General features: G+C 42.2%; 1 protein-coding gene and 2 non-coding genes across 3 annotated transcripts; 1 reads left to right on the plus strand and 2 right to left on the minus strand.

Moving 5' to 3' along the window:
• The first annotated feature begins 437 nt into the window (after positions 1–437).
• On the plus strand, positions 438–14390 carry USPL1 (ubiquitin specific peptidase like 1). Its single transcript, XM_015425596.1, has 8 exons — positions 438–594; positions 1044–1172; positions 2444–3011; positions 4159–4272; positions 6817–6946; positions 8970–9095; positions 11199–11359; positions 12529–14390. The coding sequence occupies exons 1-8, from the start codon at positions 508–510 to the stop codon at positions 14340–14342; spliced, it is 3129 nt and encodes a 1042-aa protein (XP_015281082.1). The 5' UTR covers positions 438–507; the 3' UTR covers positions 14343–14390.
• Positions 14391–17780: 3390 nt separating this feature from the next.
• On the minus strand, positions 17781–17853 carry TRNAV-AAC. Its single transcript has one exon. It is a non-coding gene; the product is annotated as a tRNA-Val (tRNA).
• Positions 17854–18358: 505 nt separating this feature from the next.
• Positions 18359–18432, minus strand: TRNAN-GUU. Its single transcript has one exon. It is a non-coding gene; the product is annotated as a tRNA-Asn (tRNA).
• Positions 18433–19465: the final 1033 nt, after the last annotated feature.

A 19465-nucleotide genomic window follows, 5' to 3' on the forward strand; every position in this document is an offset into this window, starting at 1 on the left:
TGCATCCATATTGGATATTTACCTTTGGTTAAGATTTGCCCCATATTGTATTATGTTTTGCATCTCACCCTAGACATGGCTGCTGCTGCTGGGCTGCCATTGTACAGCATTTGTGTCACCTTCTCTTGCTTCTGCCAGAAGTACCTTGCAGGTGGCTATGTAAAAAAAAAATATTCAGGATATACTGGGACTAGAATCTAGTCTCCTGTTAGCAAATACGAATGTCCAGTTCATTGCTATATATTCTTGTGGTGGTGGTGATTATGGCTGTTGCACCTGTCCCTCTTGCTGTTGTGCACACTTTCCTCATCTTGACTCAAATGCCATCCTCTTCCTCCTCTTCCCCTCCCGCCCCTTTCTTCATTAATGTGCTTTCTAAAAATTGGGATTGATTGGAATGCTTATATAACTTTTTCTGTTCACTTCTTATTTTTCAGGCTATATGGAAAAACTCCTTAAGACTTGAAAATGTTACAAGTGACATGATAATTTAGCCAGTTCCTCTGAATGATGGATTACCAGAAGATTGGAAATGGTTTGCAAGTGGCTGGTATAGGGGCACCTGCACTCCACATGGTGGGGTATTTGGGAAAAGTCAGTTCAGTTCTCTTTCACATTGTGCAAAGTTCTTTTTTTCCCCTCCTCAATGTTGGGAGATTTTTTCTTTCTATCAGTGTACTTTTATTATTTGGCCTTTATTTTTAAAAAATTGTAAAATTATTTTTCCACGGAAATCTATTAAAATGGCGAAAGATTTACTGTTTATGGAGGTGTTTTATCTAATGCTGGGTATATTGTAGAGTTCAGGATGATAGTAAAGCTTGGTTTTTTGGTGGAAATTAAATGAACACTCAGTCAACATAAAAACCAAATTACTATATCGTTTGCTCAAATATCTTTCCTCTGTAGTTTGTTTTGTTTTTATGCTGTCTAGTTTAACTCTGAGATGCATAAATGACTTACATGATATGAAAGTCATTGTGCAAGGTTTTGTTTGACCTCTCCACAATAAAACATTTAATGTATATTTTACATCATTTTAGGACTCAAAGTCTGCTGAAATAATCCCAGGTGGACACTGCCCCCTTTGCAAAAAGAAAGGTCTGATGCAGGTTTTACAAACATATCGCATCAATTTTCAAGAGTCTGTTCTCTTTTGTGAAAATCCTCAGGTATGTTGGCATGGCTTGGGTAGCTCAATTCTATCTGAAGGTTTTCGCCTGAATATTTTAGATGTGGACATACTAATACCAAATCTGAGAACATAGGTCCTTACGTTAAATAATTCTTTGACAACTCCTTTCTGCTGGACTGATTTACACACCTGCTGTTTGAGTCCACTTCTGTTTACAGATGCACATTCATTCAGAGAGTTTCACTTGCACACTTACAGATAAACCATCTGTTCACACAAGCACACTACTTAGCCAACTATCTAGTTTTGAGATAGTTTGTGCAGCTTGTTCTGTTTACAATGGTGATGGTTATAAAAAAGTTAACGTTCTATTTTCAGCTGTTGATTGATGATAATTTTAAAGTATACTGCCTTGGGAAACTAAGTGTGGTTGAATGGATGAGAGTGCAGGACATAAATGTTTACATTAAATAAGTTCCTCATCTGTTTGTGAATGCGTACGCACTGGTGCTAGACTCCTGTCTGCTAGTGCCTTTGTGTCATGTGACTGAAAAGAGGCCTGCAAGACCCTGAAAGAAGAGGGGAAGCCGTTTTCTGGAATGTCAGTGCTTCAGAATCCTAAAAATGGGAAAATAGGCTTGTCAGATCCTAACTTTTTCTTACCTTTTATCCTACCAACCTGTGAAAAAAGGAGAAGGGAGGGCCTCTGCAGTTCCTAGCCACAGCACTCGTATGGGCTTGGGGAGATGAGCCTGTGTACAAACTTGCAATACCTATGAGAGAAAAGCTAGGTTAATCCATGGAAAGGAACAGACTGTGAGACCCTAAGTAGCATAGCCTATTGACTGTTTAATCCAGTTCTGGTAGATGAAGCTAGGAATTTCTTTTCGTATTTCTCAAGCACAAAAATGAAAGGATAAACATTTACGAGCCTAGCAATGCTCAGAAAAATAGCGTTTAGATGATAACTTAATATCCTCCACCTCCAAAAACTAGAGGCAAGAAAAAAGCCATACATTCTTGAGTAGAGATCATCATCCTCCATAGTAGCAGCTTTGGCTCTATAGGGGGGTTGGATATCAGATAATCGATATATGGTGTGATTGACTAGTATCAACTTGTTTCCTGACTTCTCAGTGTAAAAAAAATACCTCTGAGATCATTAAAAAACCTATAAAGATTGTTTGTTTTTAATTGGATGCTTAATTCTTATAGCTGTGAATTCTGTATATAATTGGTCATTCATATAGCTCATTAATTGCTGTTCTAATATCTTGCATTTAGATACTCTCTCTCTTTTTCTTGCAGTGCATCTACCCTCTGGGATTTGGATCGCTAAGTAACATTATAGTTCCTATTGATCCAAAAGATTATTCATCTCAGGTCACTTGCAGGAAAAGAAAGTTCTTTGAAACAAGCTTGGTAACCACTCCTAAATCTGCCTCAAAACCTGATCTTGCTCCCAGGTATAATGGAGAGAATCTGTTTGGAACTCATTCAAGACAACCTGATTTTTCATCAGCCACTCAGCCTAATTTTAATAATGCAACGGAATCTGCACAGCAGGAAATGGAAGCGCAAGAACATTCACCAGATACATTAATTGTGCAGAAACAGGTGTTATCAAATTCTGAACCTTGTTCATCGGTGTCTAAAATTTTGCATCAAGGCAACACGTTCCTGTCAGAGCCCAGGTGGCTTCAGTGGAGGAATGTACATGCTCTCTGCTGGTTAGATTGCATTCTGTCAGTACTAGTGCATTTAGAAACACTGAAAATAATTTTGACAAGATCTGTCTCAGAAAATTTATCAGTAATCCACAGACTGCTCGCAGTGTACAACCAAGCAACTGCACTTGTGAATAATTGCCAAAGAGGTAACCCAGACACAGTTTTTTTCCCCTTTTGCTATATAAAGTAATTTTGTGTTCACATGAAACCATTTAGATGCACAGAAATCTAAGCCTCTAAAATACAAATAATTTATATTATTCATAATACTGTTGATCCTGGCTCTGCATTCTCATTCTCTTCCCCTCCCTCAACAACGAATTTATGTGTTTGGGTACATATGCTGTCATTTCAAGGCTAGAACACAGTTCAACTATCAATTTTGCAAGCTATCAATCTGATCAGCTGTCAATTTAGGACTGTAAAACACCCTTTGCAAAAAACACAACAACCCCAAAACCAACCCTCTATTGCTTGCTAGTTAACAATTTTCACCGAAGTTCTCATTTCCACTTTCATAAGCTCCTTGTACCCAAACAAGAGCTTGATGACTTGATAGTTCCTTAGCTTCTGATGATGTTACTTTACCCATGGTTGGCATGTAAGCAGCAGTTATATGAAGGCTAAATCAGCCTCCCCTACCTGTGCAGTGCAGCAATATCACTGAACTAGTTCAGTTACTTGCATGGAGTTTGATGCACAAAAGCAGTGGGTTTCAAGGGTTGTACCTTCAGGGAACATTTTTTACATTGGTTTGTCTGTTAAGGAACCCTTAGACATTTGCCACAGTACTCCCAGCACATTAGGTTGGATCTGGAAGAACGTTCCAGAACACGTGCATGGTTCAGGTGGAGTGTTAACCAGACATTGCTGTTGTCCCCAGGAAAGTGCACCCTAAAATATACTCAGCACTTCCCTCTGGCTGAATGTTGCAAGGAAAGATGAGTGGTGATGGTATGCTGTTTTTTCAGGAACATATGTCTGGACTTGCCAATATTACTAGGGGAACCCCAAGATTCTCCAGAGAACAGTTTGAAAGTCACTGTAGGAGAACAAGACCTCAGGATTGGCTGTGGCCAAAGGCACTAGCTAATTGAATGGTTTGTGCAGCTAAACTTTGGTTAGGTGATTTGAAGGTGGGTGATATCTGCAATATGCTTGTTTGCATGACTGTACACTGCAAAATGAGTGCTACAAGTTCATTTCAGTAGTATACAGGGATTAATGGTACAAGTTAGAAAAAGGCCAGTCTTGGAGAGCCTTGTGTTGATTGATCAGAATTACTTCACACAGGTGAACTCATTTCAGAGGCTCCTGGAGATGTTCTGTCAAGAGCTGAATCGCACCTTAATGAAATCAGAAATACAGTTTTTGAACAACTTCAGCCTCGACTTAAATGTACATTGGGTAAGTAACTTCAGGGGCAATCAGTCTTAATTTTGGGCTTTATAAGCTGTTGCCATTAGGATTGTCAGTTCTCCTGCTATGTGAGAGACCTCCTACTTCCAGGGCAAGGGGAAAGGCAGCATTTTCAGGACACCGCAGCATCTCTTCCAGTTACATAACTGGAAGTGACATATCGTGAAGCTCCAGGAATTTTTACCATAGAAATTCTGAGAAATTCCTAGGGTATTGCCCCTTTTAGGCAGTAACCAGAAGTGATGTTGTGGCATCAGATGCTGCATAACATAAGAGAAGCCAATGTTGGATCAGGCCAGTGGCCCATCCAGTCCAACACTGTCACACAGTGGCCGGAAATACCAGGTGCCATCAGGAGGTCCACCACTGGGACCAGGACACTTGAAGCCCTCCCACTGTTGCCCCCCCCCAAAGCACCAAGAATATTATATTTATTATTTTCAGTTTGTATCCTGCCTTGCCGGTGCAGACTGGCTCAATACAGAGCATCACTTACCCCAGACCGAGAGTTCCTACATATACCTTGTGGTTAATATTTATTTATTTATTTATTTATTTTATTCGATTTATACCCCGCCCTCCCCGCAATGCGGGCTCAGGGCGGCTTACAATAGTGGCAACGCCAATATAAAACCAGTTAAAACCCCAACAATATAAAATCAGTTAAAACCTCTGCTCCATATAGCCACTGATGGACCTCTGCTCCATATGTTTATCCAGTGTCACTGTGTTCTGCCCCCCTTAGCTCACAGGACAGAACGCTGGCCTGAGGAGATAGCATGAAACTATCTGAGATGTATCCCCTTATGGCTTATCGGCTGCTTTTCTGGAGAGCCACTCTGACCTCAGGAGAGGTCTTCTTGGAGGACTGTCACATCAAGAGGGAGTGCCCCTGTTTATGAGCACAGAATCAGCGTTAATTTGGATCAGTGCTGCTGTTCCCTGCTATTAGGCAAGGAAGCAGAATATAATTCTAGTGGAAGTGCAGGGCCTTAATGAAATCCACAGGTCAAATGTACTGTCTTCAAAAGCAATTCTCATCTCTGTTCTTATCCCTGGTACTATGCAAATTATTCATACAATTCTGGGATCCTTGTGAGCCAGGTTTATGAGGGCATTTGCACAATAGGGATAAGAGGATGGGTTCTCTTATGGATTAAAAACTGGCTAAATGACAGGAAGGAAAGAGTAGGAATCAATTAACAGTTTTCACAATGGAGGGAAGTAAGTAATGGGGTCCCACAACAATCGGTATTGGGGCTGTGCTATTTATTCATAAATGATCTGGACCTTGAGGTGAGTAGTGTAGTGGCCAGGTTCGCAGATGAGACAGAATTATTCAGGATAGTGAAAACCAAGGCTGGTTGTGAAGAGGGCCTCCACAAACTGGGTGAGTGGGCAACAATGTGGAAAATGAAGTTCCACGTTGGTAAGTGCAAGGTGATGCACACTGGGGCAAAAAAATTCCAACTTCTAGTATAGGTTAATGGGGTCTGAACTTGCTGAGACTGAGAGGGGAAAAGATCTTGGGGTCATAGTGGATAGCTCAATGAAAGTGCCAACCCAGTGTGCTGCAACAGTAAAAAAGGAGTTCAAGAATGCTTTGAAGCCAAAGATTCTATTAAATCCTAGCCTATGAAAGGGAACTTTTAGTGAGGCACTTTCTACTTGGCTGAAAAGTTCCTTCATTCACTGTGCATAGTAGAGTTTGAGACTATGAGTCTTGGGGTGTGGCAGGAGACCCTGATTGACAGGAGGAAGTATCTGACCACTCCGAGAGTGTGGGAGCGGTGGGAGGGATGGGTCAGGTAGATGACTTTGGACAGAATAAGGAAAACAATGTAGAGCTGGTGATCAAGCTGCCTTCCTCAGCCATGGATATAGTCACAGAGGGGTGTGGTGGAGAGTTCCAGGAAGAGGGCCATTGGGGGGGGCTCTGGAATAGAGGGTGGGGGGCCTCTATTCAGTTATAAGTCACATTACCAGCGCTCTCTGCTGGTTAGATTGTACATTTAGGTACTATGTAATTGCATTTCCAAATATGTGATAGTACACTAATCCGCCTTTTTTCAGTCTTCTTTTTTCAGACTGGTACATTTCCTTTTTCTCTAGTTCCCTTTAAAAATATTTATGAGTCTAGAGAGAACCATTCCTCGAGAGTTATGTGCCAAAACAGTACAGCGCTTTCTTGCTGTTTCTCTTTGGTGTGTCCATTAGCTGGAAAGCACTTTTCATTGTTATTAGCTTCAGTTAAGATTCTGGTTACAGTGATCTAATGCACTGAGCATTTTTAGCTGGGTTTTTTGTGCAATTGATTACTTAAAGAGCACACACTCCCCCTCTATCTACTATATATCAGGAGCATGAGGCTTTGAATAATCCTGCCGTCAGTTCATCATTCATAAACTCTACCTTGCAGTGTGGCAGTGTATTAGTAAATAACACTTGGTTTTAGGTTGACTTTGACAGAGTAACATTGTATAATATTACCTTATGTAGGATGCTTGTATTGCTGTACTTTTCCCTTCATAGGTAAGGAGGAAACCCCAGTATTTGCGTTCCCACTACTTTTACAGAATGATCCTCAAATAGAGAAACTCTTTCTTCATTCATTTTCATGGAAGTTTGAATGTTTACAGTGTGGCCACCAAGTCAATGACAGGTGAGTTTTTGCACAAGATTTGTTTTCCCCCTCCTTCATTAGTACAGTGATGAAATGTTAATATTCATGGCAGTGTGGATTTTCTTTTCTTTGGTGAACTGAGTACATACAGGATTAATGAGGATGTTCAGTGTCTTCACTTAGCTTGCAGAGCATTTCAGAGCTTAGCATGAAGTTCTGTGTTCGTTGTAGGAGCTAGCTCCAAGAAATGCTGATATTTCAGTATTGTCTATCAGGATTTTATCATGTTGATGGGTTATAATTGCACGCAGTCTAAAGTAAGATGCTGCATGATAAAACGCTACAAAATATAAGAATCTCTAAAACTGTAAGGTCACTGAACATAAAATAAGCTTTTGGCCACACCCCATTCTGCATGATTTTATTCCTTGGCTTCCCTCAAGCCTTGGAACTTAAGATCTCCTCTCTTGAACCCTCTGTCGATAGCCATTTGTCAGTCTAAAGAGCCAGCGCACCTAGACTGCAAGAGACTTCCACCAGCACATAAGAGGAAGGCAGTTTTTTGCCAAGTCCCTCCTCCACTGCAGACCTCCAGTTTTGCCTTTGTTCTCTTTCCCAGGGGTCCATGAACTGTGGCATGATTTAGGAGCACTGCAGAGGAAAGGGGGGGAAGCCAAAAGTGCCACTCCACTTGTGCTAGATAAGATTTACTCTGTGGATGTGTGTGTGAATGGGAGAAGCCAGCACACAGCCCTGGGTATCTTTTGATGCTTCTGTTTTCAGCTGGAGAAGCAAGCCTCGCATATTGAGTCAAGTTATCAGCTGTACAAGGAGTTTCAAGCATCAGAAAGTTACACATGTCATTCACCCCTGCAAGAGTTATGTCGGTTGGGGGGGGAGCTATTTACCTACAGGCTTTGGGTATTTTTGAAGCAGCTGCCCTCATGCTGTCCATTCTTTGCAAAGATCCCAAGATGGGTGGAAGTAGCTGAACCACCTTGCGAATCAGATTCCTAGCACAAAGGAGTTTTTTGTCCCTGCCTTTTTCCAGTGCTGCTGAGTCCTCATGGAATTCAGGTGCTTCAGTGAAGTGCTCCAATATACTATAATTCAAACAATTAGCATTTATACAACTTTTTCTTTTGCTGTCAAGTCACAGTCAATTCATGGCAACCCTGTAGGGTTTTCAAGGCAAAAGGCATTCGGAGGTGGTTTACCATTGCCCGACTCTGCATCACAACCCTGGTATTCCTTGGTGGTCTCCCTTCCAAATACTGACCGGGGCCAACCCTGCTTAGCTCCTAAGGTCTGACAAGATCGGGCTAGGCTGGGCTATCAAAGTGAGGGATACTCTGTATTTATTAAAATATTAGATATTTAGTATTTATTAAAACATTAATATTAAAGGTTTAAAAGCATCTTGTACAGGAATCTGACCAATTACCTAAGGAGGGGGAAAAGGCCTGTTGTTGTAATGAGGCATACGTTAGGCTAGAAATTATATAGCACTTCTGAAGTATCTCATGTACATTATCTCACTGTAATCTAGGGTTGCCAATTCTAGTTTGGGAAATTCTTGGAGATTTGGCAGTGGTGCCTGGGAGGATGGAGTTTAGGGAAGGAGCTCAGTGGCAATGTGATGTCACTTTCCAGAGCTGGTATTTCCTCCAGGGGACCTGAACTCTGTAGTCTGGCTATCAGTTGTAATTCTGGGAGAATGCTGGGTTTGTGGTTGGTAACCCTACTGTAATCTTCTGTAACATAATCTGTTTTTCCTGTCCAGAGCAACTGCAGTGAATATAGGTGGTGAGTGGAAGAACACTGCTGCATTTTGTGACAATTCCTAAAAGGGATAAAGCCAAGAATGATAGATTATAGGCAGCCTCAGAAGGAATTTGCAATTGATTTTGGTCTATCAAATCACACCAGATAGCAGATCAAGTCTGCATTTGAACTGTTCAATGTGGTGGCTCTTCTGACCATCCCAAGTTAATGTTGATACTTTGCTTTACAAGAAATATTTCTACAGCTGTGGAGTAACTCTTTGTTTTCTTTATTTCAGGTGTCAGAAGACCTTAACAACGTTTACAAATATAATCCCAGAATGGCATCCGTTGAATGCTGTTCATGTTGCTCCTTGCAATAACTGTAATCACAGAACTCAGAGAAGAAAAATGGTTCTGGAAAAGTAAGTGTGACTCCTGTTTAAATTCTGAAATGAGCAAAACTGTATCAAGGATTGGCAATTAATCAGCAGTTACCATTACAGGTTATAACTGGTGGTTTGGGCTTCTTTTCCAGTTCACTCAATCACTCTCTCTCTCTCTCTCACACACACACACACACACTCTGTCTGTCCCCACACCATGTGTGCCAAGTGCTGTCTGGGGAGAGAGAATGATTTCTTTTGGGGAGGTGCTGTTTGCTGCAGAGGGAGGAGAAAGTGGAAAGCTTTTGGTTCATGACCAGAGCACCACTCATGGCTGGTTCGGTAGAATTCTTGTGTAAAGGCAATTATGCACTTCAAAAAACTCCTAGAAGTCCCCGTACTCTTGAGGATATGGGATACAGTGGCCCAGACCAAACCTCTTCTGTTACACAATAGCCTCCCAGAAGGACTTAGGCAGGCAGCTACTCTTGGAACCTTCTGGTGAGCCAGCAAGAGCCAGCACAGTGTAGTGGCTAGGGTGTTGGTCTAGGATCTAGAGTGTTCCATTTTCATATCCTCATTCAGCTATGGAAGCTGGCTGGATAACCTTGGGTCAGTCACATTTCTCAGCCCAGCCTACCTCACAGGGTTGTTGGGAGGTTACAGTGAAAGACAGGAGAATGACATAAGCCTGTTTAGGTCCCCATTGAAGAGAGGTGGGGTATAAATGAAGTAAAATTTTTAAATGATTTAAAAGTTCCTGTGAGGCATCTTGAATCGGCCTTGGCTTCACTGCTTTAACTGTTTTCCTTTTTTAATTACCTGTTTTAATTGTGTGTCACTTCATTTAATACTTCGTCATCTTCCCTGGGTCCTGATTGTCTCTGGGGTCATGCAGGATATGCAAGTATCCTTAATAAGCTAAACCCATCCAAGCTAAACCCTGTACCTGAGTCGCGGGGGACGGAGTCAGGGAATGAGGCTCCCAGCCTTTGATGGGGCTCCATGGGTGCCAGCGTCAAGGATGAAGAGACTGGGGGGTGTTCCTGGATGCCTCCCTTTCTATGGAGGCCCAGGTCACCGCCACTGCCAGGTCTGCCTTTTTTCATCTGAGCCAGATCAGGCAGCTGGCCCCATATCTCACCCCCCGGGACCTAGCTACAGTGACCCACGCTATGGTCACTTCCAGACTGGATTATTATAACTGTCTCTATGTGGGGCTGCCCTTGACCTTGCACCAGAAGTTGATGTTAGTGTAGAACGTGGCAGCACGAGTGTTGACAGCAACACCTGTGTGGGCTCATATCCACCCAGTGCTGTGCAGACTGCACAGGCTGCCTGTCACATTCTGGATCTGTTTCAGGGTGCTGGTGCTTACCTTTAAAGCCCTATATAGCCAGGGGCCAGCATACCTTCGAGACCACCTCTCCCCATATGAGCTCTGGAGGACACTGAGGTCCACAAATCAACATCTTCTAGATCTCCCCGGCCCCAGTGACATCCAACTAGCTTCGACTGGGGGCAGAGCTTTTTTGGCCCTGGCCCCCACCGGGTGGAATGAGCTCCCATATGAGATCAGGGCCCTGTGGGATCTATTACAGTCCCGCAGGGCCTGTAAAACAGAGCTCTTCTACCGGGCCTTTGGTTGAGGTGGCGGATGTCCTTCTTCCCTCCTAGCTATCTCCCCTCCTGCGGCCTGGATCCCAATATCGGGGTACTGCTGAATTCTAAATTATCTGATTGGCATCGGAACTAACTTGTTTGCATGGTATTTTACGGTTTTATTGTTTTAAATTGTCTTTTAATGGTTGTTTTAATGGTATTATATTAAGGTCGTTGTAAACCACCCTGAGCCCACCTGCGAGGAGGGCGGTATATAAAATAAATAAATAAAATACCTAAAAGGCAAGCATTTCCCGTCACAAAGGTGTCTCTTTCACACAAAAAAACCCTCCAGTGTCAACATATACTATCGGACTATCAAATCGCAGACTCTCTCCAGCAATGTTGTATTATTGGTGTAAAACTTTCCGAGATTTTTGTAAAGCATTTGTGAGCAGTGATACACAAAGCTGTTAATCTACGTTCATAATATGAATTATTTAATTCTAAAACTGCTGTCTGTTCTGTCTTTCGTGGCAGGATCCCCTCAGTACTTATGATGCACTTTGTCGAAGGCTTGCCTCATAATGACCTGATGACCTATTCATTTCAGTTTGAAGAGGATTCATATCGGATAACAGCTGTGCTTCAGTATCTGCAGAAGTCAAAGCACTTTGTGGCGTGGATCTTTAACTCAGATGGTAATTCAGTGCATTTTGTTCAAACCTTTGCCCTTTTTATACACATACTAATACTGGCCACCAGCTCCCAGACTTTCCCATAGTAAGAGAATGAGAACCCGTAGGACTTGCTAATATTATTGTATTATGGGCAACTGAGAACCCACACACCCTTCTCTTTTAGTGTACATAATGATTTACTCTAGTTCTGCAATGCTTATGTTCATTTCCTTTCCCCTCCTGTCCCAAAGGGGTCAGGGAGCCTCCCACAACAATGGCATCAAAGGGGCTGGCCGTTGTAGGTTCCGGCTCTGAGGTGGGTGTTCTGTATCACCACATCCTTGCAACCCCATGGTGTGCCACTCTAGACAAGGGTTTTAATACATTCACTCTCAAAAAAGCAGGGCCTCTGTGTTGTTGTGTTTTTGGGAGTGCAGTCTCATGGAGCAACCTTAGCATAAACTTGTTTTCACATACAGAGCCAGAGCTGTTTTGAGGGTCGCAGTTGTTCTTTCAGGCTGCTGTCTGCCCAGCAGTGACTGTCCCTGTGACAGCAAAGCTTTCTCCTTAAGGCTACTTCCCTTGGAGGAAGTAAGCACCACTAGTTTATAAGAGAAAATGGGCTGAGCTTTTGACATCTGTTGTTGCATAGAATTAAATTCTGTGGTGGCTGAATAAATGCTTACAGTAGATTTGTATTTCATTATTTCTAAAATGCTCTTCCCTGCCTTCCTCCTGCCAAGCAGGTTTGCTTTTTAAGTCACACACTATGATACAATGTAATAGAGTCAACAGTTTTAACAATCTCTCTGGTATACCACATTTCAGGCAGGGCAGGTCTCACAAAGTCCTTTTTGCAGGCCAGGATTCTTATATAGTTGAGGGAGAACATTACATTTGACAAGCCTTTATTGGCATAGGTATACACATACAAGTTGAGGGAGAACATTCCCACCAAGAGCTGAGTTCTTCTTTCCCCCCCCCCCCCCAAAGTATGTCTCAGGTGGTGTGGGTGGACAGGCTAGGAAAGAAGAATTTTTGACTCATAATCCTTGTGAATATGCTTGCGAGGCTAGCTTCCACAATACTTTCCCACACTAGGAAGTGTTGAAAGTTTACGGCCTTTGTAATTAAAAGATGGGGAATTTTGTATCCTGCGTTTCCAAACTCTTTCTCTTATTTTTCTTCAGGAACATGGCTTGAGTGTGATGACTTAAAGGGTTCTTACTGCAGTAAACATGAAAGATTTGGAGTGCCTCCCTCTGAAGTTCACATTGTCATCTGGGAAAGAAAGCCACCACAAGTGACAAAGGAACTGAATTTGCAGTTGCAAAAAGGTGGAGCTAGGGAAGTTCCCCTTCAGAAAGCAGAGACAAACTCTCCAGGGAAACAACTAGATGAGGAGGCTACAGATGATACTCCTTTACTTTGCCCTAAAGAGGACCTCTCAAATGCTCATTTCAGTGACACACAAAATGTAGTTGGCAATGACAAAAGTAATCTGCTTTGGGGGTTTGAAAACCTGAAAGATGATGATGAGATAACATTGACTCTTGTAAACATTACACTTGACTCCAACGGTAAATCACTGGAAGACACCAGTGTAACAGAGAGCTGCCCAGTAGCTGAAATGTTGCAGCAGCAGGATCCAGGTAGGGTTTCAGTGTCTCCGTTGTCAGAAAATCCCCGTGCTTCCTTGCATGGAGGACGACCAAACAATGCAAGTACATTTGTTATGCCAGCACTTTCTCCAAGCAATTACTCACCAAAAACCTTACCAGTACAAACAACATTAGCTCAGAATAACGCAAATCCTGTTCAAGCGAGCAGTGGCTCGGGCCGAGAAAAGCTACGGAGCAATATCAGCAGAACAACATCACTGACTAGTGCACAGGAAACACCTAATGCTCTGCAGCATACAAGAGTAGTGACAGCCAATTCCCAGATTGCTGCTCCAAAGCGTTCCTCATGGTTACCCAGTCAGAAAAAAACAAAACCATTTATAACAAGTTGGGTGAAGGGTCTCCATGAACAAAATCCTTTTATGCCTAAAAGTTTCTTAACTAATAATAGAACAGAGAGTTCTCAAAAGCCTCTGCAGAAAGAAATTATAGCAAACCCACTAATTAAGGGGCCATCCCACTTTGGTGGCTTCTTACCTAAGCATTCGGAAAGAAAGCTTAAGAAGTTAGAAAAGAGAGCATTTCCTTCATTACCCTCTGCCAGTTCCCTTGTTGCAAGCCACCCTATAGAGAAACAAACCTTTCGAGGTGAAGGAACTGTAAGCAAGATCCCAGTTACTTCTATGTTGGATAAACAGGTTCAGCCCAAACAAAATCACAGTGGGAATAAAAACTTGACAGCAGCGGAGAATGGTGAGAAGTCAAACTCTTACACAGCACGTCAGTTGCGTATCCAGTTTCGTAAACTGTGTAAAAATAAGAAGCTTGCTTTGCTGGAGAAGCCGGTAAACACCCAGGTGCGAAACAAAAGTTCTCCCAAGAAAAGCATGAAGGAGCAGTCACAGCTTGGATCCCAGGAGGAAAACTATTCTCTGCAGAACTTGTTAAGGGAGCTGCAGCACCACATTGAGGCTGAAGATGGCAAATCTGTGATATCTCCGGACACCACTACGTCCCAGTGCAGCAGCGATGATATTATATCTGAGCTGCTTTCTCCTGCTACCACTCTTGCTTCTCCAGAGCTTCCAGCAGAAGAAGAATGTAAATATCTAGAAATGGGTGTTTGCACGATAGAATCTCCAGTATCTAGCGAGAAAGCTGAGTGTGCAGAGTACTTAAACCACAATTACTACATTCCTGAAAAGGAAGGTTTACGTGGGGGTCCTCCAGATATCCTGGTAAACGAATCACCCATGAATAAATTTTACTTCGAGAGTCCAACAAAACATGATATTCTCAAAGAGTTCCCCAGTTCAGAGCTGAATTCAATAATAGATAGTGATGAAGTTATACATCATTTTGATGAAAGTCTGTTAATTTAGTGAATTGTGTTTTAACAATTTCAGATTTTCCCATTAATTGGCTTTGAAGCAAAGCATCATTAATTTGCCTATGGTTCTACTTGAATATTTAAACTCTGAAAGCTTGTGAGATGTTTTATTCTTAATAAAGTGGAGTTTTTTAATCCTTCTAAACGTGTTATTCGGAACATTTAACTACACTTTTGTGACCTCTATTTGGTAAACTATGAAGATCTTAGACCAGTTCTAGATTTGTGCTAAATTCTCATTTCATTCTCTAATTATAGGGAAAAGTGGTATTCCAAGATGTTTTATGGGCCTAGTGTGGAGGAAGGTGGGCCATGTTCATTTAAATAAATATAATGATCAATAAAAAGGCACGAGGGCTGAATGGCATTTAGCACGTGCTTTCCAAAGAACAGTTTACTGGGAGCAACCCCATTGACTAAACCTTCTTAGGATTGCTCTTTAAAGAACTTAAATCTTCAGCAGCTGAGCTCTCAAAATAGCTATCCAGAAAAAACACCATGTTTTCACAAAATCAGCAGGTGTTTAATGTAACACTTAAAATATATATATATATATTAAAATACTGTGGGGGAGAGGAGTAACCTGGCAGCCTGATTTCTCTCAATAAATGGCTGGAAAGCATAATTAAGGGTAGAACTACTGAATATAAATGAATATGTTGAAGAACAGGCTTCCTAAGGAAAAATCGATTGGAATGTAATTGCAACAAAATCGGTGTTCATATATTCATGCATAATGAGATACACATTTTATTTTTACACTGGAAGTTCTGCAAAGGAAATGCGCCTTAGGTGAAAAGGCATTGAGGAATAACTTGGTAGAGGGTAAAGGGAAAGTGTGGCTACTGAATGAAGTCTACCCTCTCCCATTCTCTCAAAACAAGAGAATTTGGGGTCATCTGATTAAATGTATTGGCTGACGAGCAGACCAGTATATTTGATGCCATTTATAATGAATTGTTATGCCATATATGATTGCCACAAGTGACACCTCTTTTTAAAAGTGTTATACTATTAGAAAAAGGTATCTGTATGGCTGCTCATCATGTCAGTTAAAAAGGGAACATCCGTATTCAAAGGTAGTATACCTTTGATTACTATAGACTCAGAACAGATGAGATTTGGCTGTCGAAGTCTTTGAGTAGATAGATGCTTGATCCTGGTCAAGAGTCTAACCCCCCCCCCCCCAAATTCTCTAGCAATGATGATTCTCCACTGTTTATGAGCAGCCAATACTGCTACATTTGTAATACATCTAAGACTTGAAGAAGTACTAGACAACAGAACCTACTAAATAGAACCCAAATTACCGGACAAATCGCTGAGCAAGCTGGGGCCCTCCTAAGAGCTATATTCTAAGCCCATTGATGGCAATGCACTTAGAAGGGTGGAGCCCTGCTAAGGGTTGCACTGTAAGTTTCTCTCTAATGCCAGTCTGTTCTTTTTATCACTTGATGGGTTAGGTTTTTTTGGGGGGGGATTACTGGGGGGTGCAGGTCCTGCTCCTCGTATTGCCTTGCAGGAGTGTGAATTTTATTTAAACGAGTAATTACAGAAATGTGTATTACTGTAGGAGAACAACTTGACTGCCTGCTTGTTTGGGTTGAAGGTAAGTCCTTTATTGTAGTCCAAGATGAATTATGAGGTCAGGGCTGAGCAGTGCTGGAAAGGAAGCTGCCACCACTCCTGAGATTGTTACACTAAATCAGTGATTCCAGCAGCCCACGAGTTTTAAGGCATGTTAAACAATGTTTGCCCTTGGTGTGTCAGTCTTAAGAACAAGAAAGTTGTTTTCATGATCTGTGAGAGAAGGATCCTACAGTGCAATGTAGCTTCTTCATTAATAACCGCTGCTTTGAGAAGCAACCAGTCTCCTTTTCCCCCCATCAGACAATTTCGCCCACAGTCTTCTTATGCAAGTGCTGCCTATATGTGTTATTTTAAAGCGTTATGATACATTACCAGACCAACAAGGGCAGCTGTGTTTGATCTGTCAAACCATGTTCACACAGATTAGTCCATTGCCACCACCTCCACCACACACAAAAATAGATTTGTGAATTAGGCAGTTCCACCTGGAATGCTATTTTCAGGTAAGCCATCTGAGATGGTTTTTAACTACCCGACGTGAACTGTTCTGGAATTATTTCCTGGCTGTTGATTAGTCCTGCCCTGGATAGCCCAGGCTAGCCGGATCTCATGAAATCTCAAAAGCTAAGCAGGGTCAGCCCTTACTAGTATTTGGATGGGTGACCATCAAGCAATACGCTGGTTCTGCATCAGAGCCAGGCAATGGCAAACCACTCCTGAAGGTCTCTTACCTTGAAAACCCAAGGGGTTGTCATAAATCAGCTGTGACTCAAGGGTAAGAACAAAGGATGTGCAGTGCCAAATTGGATATTGTGGGTTTTATTTTGATAACTTGCAGCTCAATTTACAGGAAGGATTCTCCCCCCACCACCACCAAATGGTTTGTTATGCCCAATTACGCTACCAGTTGAAATACTTTAGGGAAATTACAGCCTTTCCCCCCTAGTTTGGTGTAGTGGTTAAGTGTGCAGACTCCAATCTGGGAGAACTGGGTTTGATTCCCCATTCCTCCACTTGCAGCTGCTGGATGACCTTGGGCAAGCCATAGTTCGGTCAGAGCTGTTCTCTCAAGGACAGTTCTCTCAGAGCACTCTCAGCCCCACTTATCTCACAGGGTGTCTGTTGTGGGGAGAGGAAGGGAAGGGCCTCTCTGAGACGCTGAGTGAAATGGCTATAAATCCAATCTCTTCTAAGAAACCTGACTGTATTAACATTTCAAGTGAATTCTGAAATATAGGAGACCCTCATTGTAAAAGAATTGCATATTACTGTCTTCTCCACACAAGACAAATTTTACTGATGCAAAAAGTACAACCTTAACTTTTCAGTATAAATACTAGATTGTGTTCATGATGGAGCTCTGTGCTTAAAACCAGTGCATTATTGTAATGAATACAAAAGGAAAAGGGCCAGTAAGTCTCAAGTCTCTTTACCATTAATTACATGGATTTTACTAACTGAAGCCTTTTCCCTTTATGGGGTGGGCTTCTCAGAGTGGGAAGAAAGGATCCATTCATGTTCCTGTATGGATAAGAAATCTCATGTTTTGAGAGCTGTCACAAAGTGGATGTTGCTGGCATGCTGTGGAAATAAATACTGGATCAAATGCCATTCCAAACAACCTTCCCGAAATAGCAGACTTACCTGATTCCTTTTTTGTCCTGATCGAAATGTAACAATAGGGTGGTTTTTTTAAGTCCAGCGTGGTAACTAAACGGAAGGGTGCAAATGTTGAAAACCTCGGAAGCAAACGCGCATGGTGTCCCAGCACGTTATTTTGCGCTCCCTGAAGTCAGCCGGGAATAATAAGCTACTATTACTTAAAAAATAGACCTCGCTATGTTTCCGCCCGGTTTCGAACCGGGGACCTTTCGCGTGTTAGGCGAACGTGATAACCACTACACTACGGAAACTCAGCTTGTAACAGAGAGCCTGGGCTTCAGTCTTACAGTAGGCTTTGGAATTGCCTCTTGTGTGCTGATTCAATGAACAGGCGTTCTGCATACTAAACTGCACTTTGCAGCTTAGAACTGCATACTAGAAAATGTTAATAAAAATCATTTTTGGCATCCTATGCAGAGAACACTTTATCAGTTTTTACATAATGAAGTAGGAGGGAAGCTTTCTCTGTCAACAAGCGTGGGAGAAAAATAGCGCCTCAAGTTGCCCATCTGTCAGTCTATTTATCCATCGATAGTATTTTTAAATTTCACTGGGTGCCCGGAGCCGTCTAGGACAATACAGAAATTTCTATTCGAGGATCACTTTTCTTCCTAGTATTAACTCTTCCTTTACCAAATGTAAGTTTTTAAGTTAAAATAAAAAGCAACCTAAAACCCTCAAGACGTATTTTCTTGATTTAAATCTCAGTTTTATACCTATGCCAATAATCTGACGGGGGGGTGTTAAAATTATTAACGTCCCTGGGTGGGCTCGAACCACCAACCTTTCGGTTAACAGCCGAACGCGCTAACCGATTGCGCCACAGAGACTTCCTTACTAAAAGTCTTCTGACGGAAAGGTTTCTTCCCGGGAACAATTTCATGTTACCTGTTCAAAGGCTCTCCAGCAGAAGGTAGGGGGCGGCAAGCGGCCGGAATGGCAAATACTGAACCACATGACGAAGGCTGCTCTCAGGAACTAGATTGTTAGATCCCCTATCCTGGCCCCACATCGAAGGCTTTGGGGGCGCTACCGGGAAAAGAAGGGGGAGTCCAACTGTTTACAGTCCATACCCGCAGAGAAACAATTTGTAAACGCTGGGTTTCAAAGCAATAAATATAAGAGCTCCCTCTACTCACGCAATAAAGCAGGTGTCCCATGACGCCTTAAAAGCAAACAAAACAAAACTTTACTCCAGCATAAATTTCCATAAATCTCAACTCACTTCATCAGATGCATCACGTATCCAACCATTAGGCGGATTCATTTATACTAAAAGCTGCAAAAAGAAAGGCGGGATGGAAATTGCCGAGTGAGAACCCACTTCGTGCATTTGATGAAGAAGCGGCTCTAGACTGCAAAGATGTATTCCATAGCAATGCTGTTCGTTTGAAAAATGCCACAAGGTTTTTGTTTGCTTAAGATCTCATACTTGTATTAGGTATTAATTGATCAGGGATTTATACTTGCTTAGTTTGATATATATCCTGTCTTTCAATCAAATTATTTCCAAGACAATTTCTAACAGGTTAAACAGAACAAGAATGATATAAGCCAGCCACCTTGGATCCCATCGGATCTGACCTTGAGAAATACCTGGAGATTTTGGAGGTGGAGCTTGAGGAGGGTGGACTTTGGGGAGGGGAGGGGCTTTGGCTAGATCTCCCACACGTCCCTGGTTCCCCCTCTGTGAAGTAGTTACCGGAATGTTTAAAAATGCTCGACCATCATTCACCCTTTGTTTTTTCAACAGTGCTCCCCCTCCCATAATGTTTGCAAGAGGTGGGGCTGTGATTTAAAGGGGGAGACTGCTATTGGGGTACATGGGGCTGTTTAACATTCCCCTACTATGCTCTTTTCCTG

This window comes from Gekko japonicus, unplaced genomic scaffold, assembly GCF_001447785.1.
Source record: "Gekko japonicus isolate JY-2015 unplaced genomic scaffold, Gekko_japonicus_V1.1 scaffold913, whole genome shotgun sequence".
Classification (NCBI taxonomy): Eukaryota; Metazoa; Chordata; class Lepidosauria; order Squamata; family Gekkonidae; genus Gekko; species Gekko japonicus.

Coding starts and splice junctions, on each gene's coding strand:
- USPL1 (XM_015425596.1), top strand. CDS start 508: ATGATGGATTACCAGAAGATTGGAAATGGTTTGCAAGTGGCTGGTATA. Junction 595..1,043: donor TGGTGGGGTATTTGGGAAAA/GTCAGTTCAGTT, acceptor ACATCATTTTAG/GACTCAAAGTCTGCTGAAAT. Junction 6,947..8,969: donor GGCCACCAAGTCAATGACAG/GTGAGTTTTTGC, acceptor TCTTTATTTCAG/GTGTCAGAAGACCTTAACAA.